Consider the following 12,549-nt stretch of genomic DNA (forward strand, 5'->3'; position numbering starts at 1 on the left):
GCAGTTGTTGTAGCTGTTGATGGTGTTTCTGTTCCTGTGGGAGGTGGAGATTCTGTAGATGGTGTTTCAGCAGTAACAGCAGTAGTAGAAAGTTCAGGTGCTGTTGGTGTTGGTGGAACAGCAGTTGTTGTAGCTGTTGATGGAGTTTCTGTTCCTGTGGGAGGTGGAGATTCTGTAGATGGTGTTTCAGCAGTAACAGCAGTAGTAATTCCAGGTGATGTAGGTGTTGGTGGAACAGCAGTTGTAGTAGCTGTTGGCATTTTTGGTGTTGTTAGTGTTACTGTAGTAGCTGTTGAAGTGAAAACCTTGGTGGTCGGTATTGTAATTGTTGTTTTAGTAGTTTGTGGTGGAGTTGTGAAAGTGAATGGCATAGTTGTTGTCATGCATTTTCTAATAGTTCTTATTATCATGCCATTAGATCCACATAGAGCAGTAAAACATGTTCCATTCCCATCTGTGGTATCGTACACCACTTCTCCAGTAGTATATATCTTCCCATCATAGGTACACAGAGAAAGACATTCTGCCTCTGTAACACATTTCCTGGTGTCCTCCCTCAAAAATGGCCTGTCTGAAGGGCACTGAGGAAAACACCCTAGGAGTATAATAAAAGGTCAGATGGTATAAACAAGATACACACATTTCTTTTGACTCAATGTTTCTTGACTATAGAATAAAAAGATTAAATGAAAATGTACTAATTCACTCATAATTTTGCAGTTTGGGCTACATTTGCCCTAAGTATTATTTTATTCAATTCTGTACAAAAGCATGTTTTCAAAGTTTTAAAGAATTATCCATACCCTCCAGGAGAGGAATTTGATTAGAGCAGGTTCCTGCTGGGTTTCTGCAAGTTTTCATGCAGGTCGATCCACAGGTTTTGTAGTGCCACTCACATTCCTTTTGAGGGTTGTTGTAGTACTCACAGAATAAAGCTGCAAGAACAACCAATTCAGTCAGCACTATGACAATGTTTATAGGAGATCAAACAATAGAAGGTAATGAGTTTGGAGAGGCCTAGACAGAATCTGAGGTTGCACATTTTGTGTGGAATTCTGATTGCAATAAATACATTTTCTAACAGTATTGGGACTTACGGCAAATGTCTGGACTGCGCCATGCTACACAAGCTCCTTTTTTACGGCATTCAGCAGCATAAGCTGCCACTGCAGTACAGAAACAATCACAGTCACCTCCGCTGTCACATGCACAGGTGTCCCTTACACAGGCATCATAGTATGGGCCAGAGTCCACCTAGAGATAGGAAAGTCAGTAGAACCTTTAGGGTAACCGGTTGTATGTGCAATGCTAAATTGTAAAATGGTAAGATTTTTTTGTTTGTTTCATGCATGGAACCAACAAAGGCTGACCATTTAAACAAAATCCAGAAGACCAACAACTTTCTGAATTCACAAAGTTTCTAATTTTACATACACTTGAATGGCAGTCTGTAAAGACAGGGCTTGTGATGATGCTGCATTGCTTGATAGCCCAGGCACTCCGATGTGGATTTTTTTCACATGGGTTCATCAAGTTACTCATTTCTGGGCAGCTGGGATTCACCTTCCAACTATTCCCAAATGCCACTGCATCAGTGACCTCTTCTCCATCATGCTTTACAAAGTCATTGTTCGCATTACCATCAAAGTTTCCACACAGTCCACACACCTTGCCCTGTAATAGAGATCACGTGTATGTTAAGGTAAGAGAATGAACAGGAAAGTGTAAAGGATGATTGTGTGTTTGTGTATGTAGGGGTAATGCTTACCTTAAATTTAGGATGGAGTTGGAGCATCAGACTCGTTTTATTGTCCCAGATTAAGTTCAAAAGACCTTTGACCTCTATGACATTGTATATCCCAGCAGTATGGATTTGATATTGGTATTCAGTGCCATTGCTTTCAACAACTTTAATCCCATTCTCCTGGGATAAAGTCATCTTGTATCTCTGCAGGATTTAAGTAGTCATTGGAATAAAGTTATCCATAAACAGCATACATAACTGGATATAACTCTCTCATGATGTTATGATGACATCAAGAACAAAAATGAAACTTAGATTTTGAATGTAATTGTGTTTCTACATGTCCATCCTCTATAATATATACATCAATGGCATAAATTGTATCACTATATTCTACATTTTACAATACCATTATACTCAAGCTGATTTCGAGCTATGAAATAACCTCACCCCAAAAAAGAGATTGATGGACTTGGAGCAAATGGTGCTGCTGCCACCACAGGGAATGTTCTCTGTGACCAGGCGTAAAGAATATGGACTCTGGTCTTTATTGCAGTAATCCTAAAGGGGTTGCACAAATGAATTGTGTGTCAGGTTAGAATTGTACTTTTTTTCTTCATCTCAAATTAGGCAAGAACCCAAATTGATTAAAACATACGTGGGCTAAGATGTGTTCACAGTCTCCGTGGAAAGAATATTTCCTGCCATCAAAAGTCATGAAATGACCGTCGCCAAAGATGGTACAGGTGCCATAACACTCTTTATCTGTACAATTCCACATCCCGTTTATGCATGTGCTGAAATATATACAGAAATTCACAAATGAACCCTTGGATGTACAGTCGTTACCAGCTTTTTCTTTCTTACCTCAAATTTAAAGTAGTCAGACCATTTAAAGTAGTAGTAAAGTACATTACAAGTTTTGACAATTGCTTATTGTTTTGTGCAGAGAAAAATTAGCGCACACTTGGTGATGGTATAGCTGTAATATTCTCTCCTATTTCTATCAATGCCGACTCACCAGGTGTTACAGTCCTGCTGAACTTGGTCCCCAGGAGAATAGGAGACTCCATTGTGGGTACAATTACATTTTTCCCTCTCCACACACCCACCATTGCCATCAGCTAGAAGGTAATCTGGACACATACACCCTGATACACACCCTGTGCTCACCTATAGGCAGAACAAATCAAGAAGGTCCAGCAGTGTTAACCCTCCTTATTTTCATAGCTCTGTTTTTACAAATCCATTTGTGGCAATCAAAACAATATGTCAACTTTTTTAGAAATGTCAGTTATGCTTTCCCAATCCAAACTCACGCAATTGTTTAGGTCTTGGTTTTGACATGTCCTTTGACATTCTGTTCCTTTTTTTCCAGGTTCATAATTTGAGCATTTGAAGAAGACCATCGGAGCCACACAGTCTACAAACACAACAGGCACATAGATGGGGAACTTCATCATACCAGTGATAATTTGACTAGTGTAATTGCAGAATTAATTTGCAACTTACCTTCTGGACTGGAGCAATGCAATTTGCCAAGGTTACAGGTGCTGTAATATGACCAAATTGTACAAATCAGTAATTACTAATGGTCATCAAGAGTTATCATTCATATTCTGTCAACAATGCATTGGGTATGAAATAAGGAACTCATATACCATGCTACACCATCTATGTGGGATACTCCTGATGGCTCTATGACCTTGTCGCCTTTGTAACAAGGACACTGGTCAGCATGTACACAGCTGCCGTCTTCATTAAGGTGTGTTCCCTCAGTACAGACACAGCCGTCTACAGGTGTGAAGGACCCTTGGCAGGTGTTATCTTCACCACTGAGAGAACGGCAGGTGCTTCCACAGCTTTTCACATCGTAGGAGTACTTCATGTTTTCTGGACACTCGGATACTGAGCACAGATAAACGCACTTTTATTATTATTCATTGTTTCATTTCCAAATCAACAGAATATGATTCAAATACAGTACATGAATAATTATATAGAACTCACCACAGGGGTCTGAATCCATCCAGCCCTGGAGAATGACTCCTTTGGCAGCACACGCGTGGGCATAAGTGGACACGGCCGCACACATACACTTCCTAATATCTGAACATTTGCAGGTGTCATAGACGCACCACTGCAAAGGATGAAACCCAGATTCAATTATATTTCATTCATACATATAGCAACATGACATCATGACTTTGCGTAAACATACACGCCACTTTCAATTCAAGTGGCGTGTTATCTATACGCATTTTGAGCTATCCGCGTGTATGTCCACGCCGAAATCTTTTGCGTGTATGTCTACGCCATTAAACGTCCGAGTGATTCCGCGTGTATGTGTACGCCGTTAAATGTCCGAGCGAAACGAAGCAAAATCTATATTCTACATCTGTGGAGCGATATTTCTTTTCCTAGGATGGTAGGAGAAGACTCATAAATGGTATTAACCCCAGTGACGGGTAGGTTTAGGGACGGGGTTGGGGTAGGTCATATATTTATATGTACATAATACAGTAATATAACGTTAAGTCAAAGGCGTTGATAAACACGCTGAAAAGCGATTATGCGTGTTGATAGCACGCCAAAAATGGAAATACGAATTGGCGTGTCATACATACGCCATTTCATGAGATCAGTCTGCATATACAGTTAATTTTAAAAGAGAAAAGTGTTCTGTGCAAAAACACTCACTTGGTAGTAAATCTCAGGACATATTTCTGAATGACATTGGGAGAAGGTGCCATTTGGGTTTGTGAGACGGGAACACCAGTCTTTAGCAAGTTTCTCTGAATGGAAAGAATAAAGACTTGACATAGTTCTGTAATATTTGCAACATAAATTATTGCATATATGACTCTTTTTTATTGTTATTTCTTAATGTTTGTAATAATGTGTATACCTGTGTCCACACTCAGACTACAGGGGTTGTCAAAAGTGTTTTCAAGATCTGGACAGCTGTATGGGTTTTTCTTCCAAAAGTTGACAAAAGTTATTGGAGTGCCCTCTATGATGCCTGATTCTGTTTTAAAGTCGTCTGTTTGGACATCATTATAGTTTCCACAGAGACCTGAAATAAGCAATGTGTAGAATTAAAAATAGTGAATGAATTACAGACATTGTATAAATCGTTAACTATGTACTGATACATTTTTAAAAGGTTCTTTCTGAAAGGAGTCATAAACATTATTTTGTATTACACTACAGGGCTGTTGAATGCTTGAATCTGATTGGTTGATGAACATTCTAAGGTGTGCAATTATTTTCAGGGATAGCACGGCTAAAGTAGTTCCAGGCAGGTCTTGACCGCATTACAGTTCCATATCACTTCGCCAAATGATTTTAGTTATTTCAAAGGTCTTTACAGGTTGCAACAGCAGAAAAACCAAAACCCGCAACAACACTGACAAAGCAAATAGATATAGTAAACAATAGGATAAAACCAACAAATTATTTCCATGTTTTTTGCCACAGAATTACGTTTTATTATGTACGGACAACAACACATACTCTCTTTCTCGCACTCTCTCTCCACTCAAATGCACACACATACAGTACTGACACACGCGCATAGAATCTCTCCCTCTCTCTCTCTCCCTCTCTCTCTCTCTCTCTCTCTCTCTCTCTCTCTCTCTCTCTCTCTCTCTCTCTCTCTCTCTTTCTTTTTAATAACTGCTTTAATAAACTGCATTAGTCTGTTATCAGTGGCTCAATTCTCCGTTACTAGCTCTAAAATGACGTTTTGGACTTGGCAATGGAGGCTTCGGATTGGATGCGTAAGAAATTAGTCCTACACACAAGAGCGTTTTAAAAGAGAAAAACCTGAAAACTGTCTTGAAATACATCATCTGAACAATGTTTTGAGGTGTGGTAACGTAATATAGTTTTACAACTAAAATTTGTAGTTTTATAACTAAAAGTTGTACATTTTTAATAGGCGGAAAAATTTACTGCGGGTCATTGAATTATTCGCTTCGCGTTGTTGCTGCAATACCACCTCGGGTGTGCTTTATTTTTCTAATAATTCAACGGCACCGTCAATTACTTAATATATGTTTTAACTATTGGTCAGTTTATAATATTTTAGTTTTATAAATTACAATTTTAACTTCTCCTCTACCTTCTGTAACAAAAATGGATTCTAATCACATATTTTTGACAACTTACCACTCATTTTTCCTTTCTCTTCAGTGCTGGCTACAATATACAACTGCATGACTGGAGCCAACTGGATCTCTAGACGAAGACTCTTCATATCAGCAATAATGAAGGAGGAGGAGGGCTGGAAGATGCTCACAGGACCTGGGACAACAACATAGGTGGTTAGGATACAAAACAACTAGTCAACAATGACTTTTGTTAATGCTAATATATTTACAGTATATTTACATTTGAAAAATAGAGCTTTGGGTTTTTCAGAGAAATGCATTTAATTAATTATATATCAATTTTATTGTTAACATCCTTTAAATAGAACAGTTCCCCATTTTGGACAACCCACCTTCGGTAGCAGGAAGCTTTAATGGGCTGTTTCCATTTAGTGTGACATCTCCACTGGAGGAAAAACGAATCTGTTTTACACATAAAATAACAAAAAGAAAACAAAATTATGTTTTGTAATTCCATCTTGGAGGATTTTGCAGAGGTATGCGGTATGTTCTGTTCACTGTGCTGAAAGTAAGTGTGCTATTCTAGTGCTGTTTTCCCAGAAAAAGTATATTGGTTATTTTAGAATATGAAATGATGAAAACATGATGCAACCTTGTACTTACAGTTGTCCCCGAGATGACAAGGGTCACTGAATTTAGACATGTGTCTGTCATGTGTCTGTCATCGGCCGGATCACACTTTACCAGATTTCCCACGACAGCAATATCACTGTCATTAGAGTGCTGGAATAAAAAAAAGGACTGTAAGAACCTCCAAATTATATATAATGAATATAAATTATAATGTCCCCACTTTTCTGATTGTTATATAATAAACCATGTGAATAAGAGTACAAGTGAAGACTTTCATTGATCTCGCCCTGACAGAAAATATCTGTGGGTCATCTGATATCCTGACAGACCTTAGTGAGGATGTAGTCACAGTTCCCGCTGAAGGTGAAGCTCTTTCCATCATAAGTGGTGACGTGAGACCCTCCCACAACAGAGCAGATTCCGGGACATTCCCGGTGTGTACAGGTCCAGTGTCCCGCGTCACACACACTGACACAGAACACAGCAGTGTTAGTATGGGGAAATGTATACCGGTAAATGTATATGAATTTGAATGTGACTTAAATATTTTAATAAAAATATTACCATTTTTTACAAGCTTGTTTGTAAGACTCTCCTGATTGATATACTGTGCCATCGTGATCACATGGGCACTGGTTCACAGGAACACATCCACTCTGACCAATGTCGTCTTCCACGGTGCCTTTACAAAAAGAAAGCATGATACCATTTATTTTGGGAAAGAAAAAAAACAGTCTTGAAAGCACATCTCTTGATATTGTGTGAAATCACCTTCAGGGCAGAAACAGCCGTCCACACAGTGTTCGTTACACATTAGACTTGCGTTTGGATCTTTGCAGGTGTTCTTGCACGGACTTCCACACTCCAGGTATTGCATGTTCAGAGGACATGTCTTTGCTGCTCCACAGAAGAACACATATTAAGTCACAAATCTATCTATTGATTTCATTTGTTTATAGCAAGCTTCCAGAACTGATACTCACGGCAGAGCTGCTCTGTCCTCCATGTTCCTGGATTTCCTCCAGCATGTGTGCACTGTCGTGAAATCTCCGTGAGTGTGTTGCAGAGACAGTCGTGATTGCGGTAACATTGACACAGGTCGTTCACACAGGCTTCTTCAAATGAACCCATGTCCATCACATTGTAACAGTCGCTAAACCCTGGACTGCTGAGATACTGCTGGCAAACACTTGCTTGCTAAAAAGAAAAATGATTGAATGCAATGTTTCAACTGGCCAATGAGGTAAAACAAATGTACTTGTATCAGCCCAAAATCTGGTAAAATGATTCTAAAACTCCTCATTTGTCTCATACCTGGTCGCACTTATCCCTGGGTGGAAGTATAACGTCCTCGCAGGATTCAGTTGGTGTGGACACCTTCCATGCGGCCGGACCTGAGAGGGACTTAGCTGGTTAATGTCATACTATGTCTATTACTATGTATATACAGTGATCAGGTGTTTAGATTTCGTCTGGCATTCAAAATAATCTGTAAAGAAAATGTTTTTCTAGGTCATTTGATCAAAACATCATGTTTACCGTTTTCAGGAATATCATCATTCTTGTTGCCGTTGTAGTTTCCACAGAGTCCACAGGTCTGACCTCGGTACTTCTCTGCAAGTTCAATCTAGGGAACATCATATTATAAGATAATGTCAGTGATGCAACAAATACAGTTTATTTTATTTATTTTAAAATTAGTCTGTCATAATGTTAGTTTATGGCAGTACAAACACACTTATTAAAATCAACATTGAGCTGTCAGATACCTGTTGGTTCACTGTGGCTTACTTAGACGATTAATATTTGCTTTATGATTTGTAGAACTGATATCCTGTTTGATGTTTAATTTTCCTAGTCTTACTTTAATGTGTGCAAACAAATATAATGGCATTAAAGGGTGTGTGTGATTTCATTATAGGGTTATGGATTCAACTTGACTCATTCTGAAGAAGAACCTGCACGAAAACTCTTTGCTTTGTTTTTCTTTACCGCTATCAACGGATTCCATCAAATCAGTTTTCCAGTTTTCATTTGAACACATATTTGGCTCATTATCTCACATATTCATCACACATACTGTATTATAGTAAAGGTATTTACTCAGCAAGATAATGATGTTAAATCATACCAATATAGAGTTGTCCTCTTCCCAAAAGACAGTCAATCCATATTTGGAGATCTTAATACTTGTTTGACTTCCCTCGATTTTAAGTCCATTCTGATTGATTGGAACAGACACGCTGCAAGAAAAAGTGTAAGAAGCTTCAATTAAACATATTTGTATATAAGTACCTAATTGTAGAAGATTTTAGGTGCTGTCTGGACACTGTTCTTCACCATTTTTAATCAGCATATTCAGAGTTGTCTCTTAATTAATATGAGGTTATGAAAGCTGCACATTGCAGTAGTTACTCATGTAAAAAAAAACAAGTAAATATCAACTCACGCTTGATCGTCCATAGTGATGTTGCCATTAGTGATTTTGATGACTGTCCCCTCCAGCTTTATTGTGACTGTGCTAAAAGTGATCGAGTCATTCACAGTCTCTCTTTGCATTTGGATGTTAAAGTCAGAAGTTGTGCTGTCACACATCACCGCCAGAACGTAGTTGCACGTGTCTGGCACTTGAAAGAAATTGCCATCAAATGTCTTGAAGTGGAAATTTCCCCATGTGCTGCAGATCGTGGACTGATGATCAGGATTCGGTTCAACTGAATCAAGAGAGAAAGTTTATAACTGTAAAACTCGTTGGTAAATACTTTTTAGTTTCCTAAAGTGTAAAAACTGTACAAACTGATGCTGCAAATGCTTTAAAATATGTTTTTAAATACCTTTTGTTACCATCACAGTCGCCATAGTGGTGAACTCTAAATATAAAAGACAAAAATAAAAACTGTCATATTTTTTAAAAATTTATTAAAACATTTTCCTTCCCATTTAAAGTTTTGCAAATGCCTTTATTTTACTTTATTTTACAGTGTCATTGTTTCATGTTACATGTAGTTACTATAGTAATAACTATAAATTATGCATAATTACATTCAACTAACCCTAAACCAAACCCCAATAGTAAGTTGTAACAAAGACACCTTAAAATAAAGTGTAACTTTATTTTAAGGTGTCTACAGTGTAAATAACACATTTATGTACTGACTGATAATAATTAACTACATGCACTTACTATAGGGTAAGGATAAGGGTTATATGCATATAAGTATGCATAATGTATAGTTATTAAGGTTTAACAAGGACACTGTAAAATAATATGTAACTTACCCACTAAATAAAAGTAATAATGTCTTTGGTGTATGCATATTTCTGAACATGTTGTTACTGAACAATGTATGTCCTGAATAATGTGTGTTTATAGTAAAAGTTTAAGTGGTGTATACATCATAATTATTACTTTATTCACAGTTAGATACAAATTTAGAAATGACTGTGAACTACATGTTTAAAAGTTTATTCAATTTTCTATTCCATAATTAGTGTTACAATTGTCTTTGAACCATGGTAAAAATCTTGCAAGGTTATGATTTATTATCATTCGTATTAAATTAAATTGTTTTATGTAAAATGTTACATTTTTGTAATTCTGAGAAAAATACAGTAACACTTTAGTTTAGGGTCCAATTTCTCGCTGTTAAATAGTTCCTTATTAGCATGCATATTAGCAGGATATTGGCTGTTTATTAGTACTTATAAAGCACATATTAATACCTTATTATGCACTGACCATATTCTACATCCCACAATCATACCCAATACCTACAGTTAACTTAACAACTACCTTACTAACTATTAATAAGCAGTAATCAGGAGTTTATTGAGGCAAAGTCATAGTTAGTTACTAGTGAGAATTGGACTCTAATCTAAAGTGTGACCAAAAATACATTTTATGTTGTATTTTATTACTGCACACTTTTATACCTCAAATTATTATTTTTTCCAGACAAAGAGAACAGTTTTTATAGCTTTTTTTTTCATCAATGATAAATTTAAATCTAAATATTTGATACATAATTCTTGAATATATTTGTATTGACTTCAAAGTTTTAAGGTATACTTGTTGTGGAATGTGACATCTATTAATTTATTTGGTACATTACAAATCTATATCAATGCAATCAATATGTCTTGATAATACATACATGTAAAGACAATTAAATATTTACCTGGTGTTGTTGTTGGCGGCCAGGTAAAGTCCATAGGATTGTTCATACCGTCTCCATAATCTCCCATAAAGTCTTTAAACAGAGATTTATTTTGGATGTTCATTTTAAGAATTTTGAGCTTTTCTATGCATTTTGTTTTTGTTCTTTTTTCAGTTGTAGTCTACTTACCTGTGCGTACGGACTGCAGCCCGACCAACAGGACGACCCATCGCAGCATCCACATCTGGGACATCCTCACAGTCCCCATGGAGACAAGATCCATCCTCAAGAGCTAATGTGAGCTGTTTGTCAGCACTTGTCCTTTTATATTGACTATCAGTTTGCTTTGGAGGAATGGAGTTTGTGATCAGAGGGTGGACCCATAGATTGAATTTGGCCTTGGGCTTGGTAGATACTTGAAACAAATAAATATTTAATGTCTTCTTTGGTGTTTGAGACTAAACAAACTGTATCTGAATGATGAGAAGCAAATTCAGTCACACAATGATTCATTTATCGCTTGTTTGAATTGGGCTGTACAAGGATGTGACTCTTGACTCATCCACACTATATTAAATATAAATTATTTAACTATTTTATTTATTTAATTGTCTAAGTAAAATTAGCTAGTGCACTGAACATGTTTTCACTATTTTTGGTCAAATTCTGTGTTTCTGCTGTTCTAATAATGGAATAGGGGTAACACTTTTCAATAATGATTCATTTGTTAACATTGGTTAACTACATTAGTTAACCTGAATTAAACCGAAATAGCATTTATTAATCTTAATGTTAATTTCAACATTATTAATACATTAAAATCAAAAGTTGTCTCTTAATATTATTTAATGTAACTGAACTAACATGAGCTAACGATAAGCAGTGTTTTTTTTATTAACTAATGTCAACAAAGATTAATAAACACTGTAACATATCTATTGCTCATTGTTAGTTAATTATTGTAAAGTGTTACCAGAATAGTTATCAGAATTAAATGTCAATGAGTCATATTCAATAAGATATATCTATATTCTGCATTTATTAAAAGAAATAATGAGAACAAAGGTATAGCTGCAATAAATAAGTATAGGGCCAAGCACACCAAAGCCATGACAAACATTTTATTGAGTATAGCATCCCTAATAATGATTTTAGGCAAGTGGGATTAATAAAATATTAAAACTCAAATCAATATTTTGTGTAGGCCTACAGTTATTTAATTATGTCATCCAGTATCGCGGACAAACGCAGCTGCCGCCATTTTTGCGACGATTGTCTTGTACACGGTAATGGATTATAAGATCACAAACAGCAGGTATGATTAAAAAACAGCTTAATCTCAAATCAATATCTCTTATCGCCATAATTATTTATGTACATGATCCCTTGCATAAGATTTGACCAATTAGTTGCGTTGGCATCAAATTAATATAGTCATCAAGGCATTGCTACAGTAACGCATCAAAACACCAACGCTGTTGCCTAGAGACATCTTCAAATTCACTCACTCGGCATGACTCTGAAGAAACTAAGGAGCCCAGGTTCACAACGATTTAACAAATGAAGGAAAATTTATATTTTTATACATTTTGGTCAGTATTTTTTAACCTCTTGGTGACACTGCCATTTTTTCTCAGGTAACGTTACGTTTGGGGCATGATTCAGATGATATGTAGGCCGCCTACCAAGTTGCTTCTCAATGCACCAAAGCGTTGATGAAATACAATGTTTTTTCATGGCAAACACAAAATGGCCATCAAGCACTATGGCTGACCCAGGAACACTGGGAATGACAAACTTGTCGTCCTGTGCTTCCGTGCTTCCGTGCTAACAAACTTTCCTGCCGTCAGAGCAGTTCAGGCTTGAAGTGCCACCTCCATTTTTTGTTTAATTGTGATTA

The 12,549-nt window shown here is 36.7% G+C and overlaps 1 protein-coding gene across 1 annotated transcript in view; it reads right to left on the reverse strand.

The window, feature by feature from the left end:
* Window positions 1-10,956, reverse strand: part of muc5.2 (mucin 5.2) — a 31,116-nt gene extending 20,160 nt beyond the window's left edge. The window contains 27 exon segments of the mRNA XM_056239248.1: window positions 329-595; window positions 804-935; window positions 1,098-1,254; window positions 1,435-1,674; window positions 1,769-1,948; window positions 2,195-2,305; window positions 2,403-2,541; window positions 2,766-2,917; window positions 3,064-3,167; window positions 3,257-3,297; window positions 3,406-3,652; window positions 3,755-3,884; window positions 4,445-4,539; window positions 4,653-4,820; window positions 5,918-6,052; window positions 6,252-6,321; window positions 6,523-6,642; window positions 6,822-6,960; window positions 7,057-7,174; window positions 7,264-7,389; window positions 7,476-7,689; window positions 7,807-7,886; window positions 8,032-8,119; window positions 8,624-8,735; window positions 8,942-9,239; window positions 10,671-10,742; window positions 10,839-10,956. Coding sequence (XP_056095223.1) covers window positions 329-595; window positions 804-935; window positions 1,098-1,254; window positions 1,435-1,674; window positions 1,769-1,948; window positions 2,195-2,305; window positions 2,403-2,541; window positions 2,766-2,917; window positions 3,064-3,167; window positions 3,257-3,297; window positions 3,406-3,652; window positions 3,755-3,884; window positions 4,445-4,539; window positions 4,653-4,820; window positions 5,918-6,052; window positions 6,252-6,321; window positions 6,523-6,642; window positions 6,822-6,960; window positions 7,057-7,174; window positions 7,264-7,389; window positions 7,476-7,689; window positions 7,807-7,886; window positions 8,032-8,119; window positions 8,624-8,735; window positions 8,942-9,239; window positions 10,671-10,742; window positions 10,839-10,932 — 3,829 coding nt within the window. The 5' untranslated portion in view covers window positions 10,933-10,956.
* Window positions 10,957-12,549: the final 1,593 nt, after the last annotated feature.

Source organism: Rhinichthys klamathensis, unplaced genomic scaffold (genome assembly GCF_029890125.1).
Source record: "Rhinichthys klamathensis goyatoka isolate OS25496 unplaced genomic scaffold, OSU_Roscu_1.1 h1tg000557l_1, whole genome shotgun sequence".
NCBI classification, from domain to species: domain Eukaryota; kingdom Metazoa; phylum Chordata; class Actinopteri; order Cypriniformes; family Leuciscidae; genus Rhinichthys; species Rhinichthys klamathensis.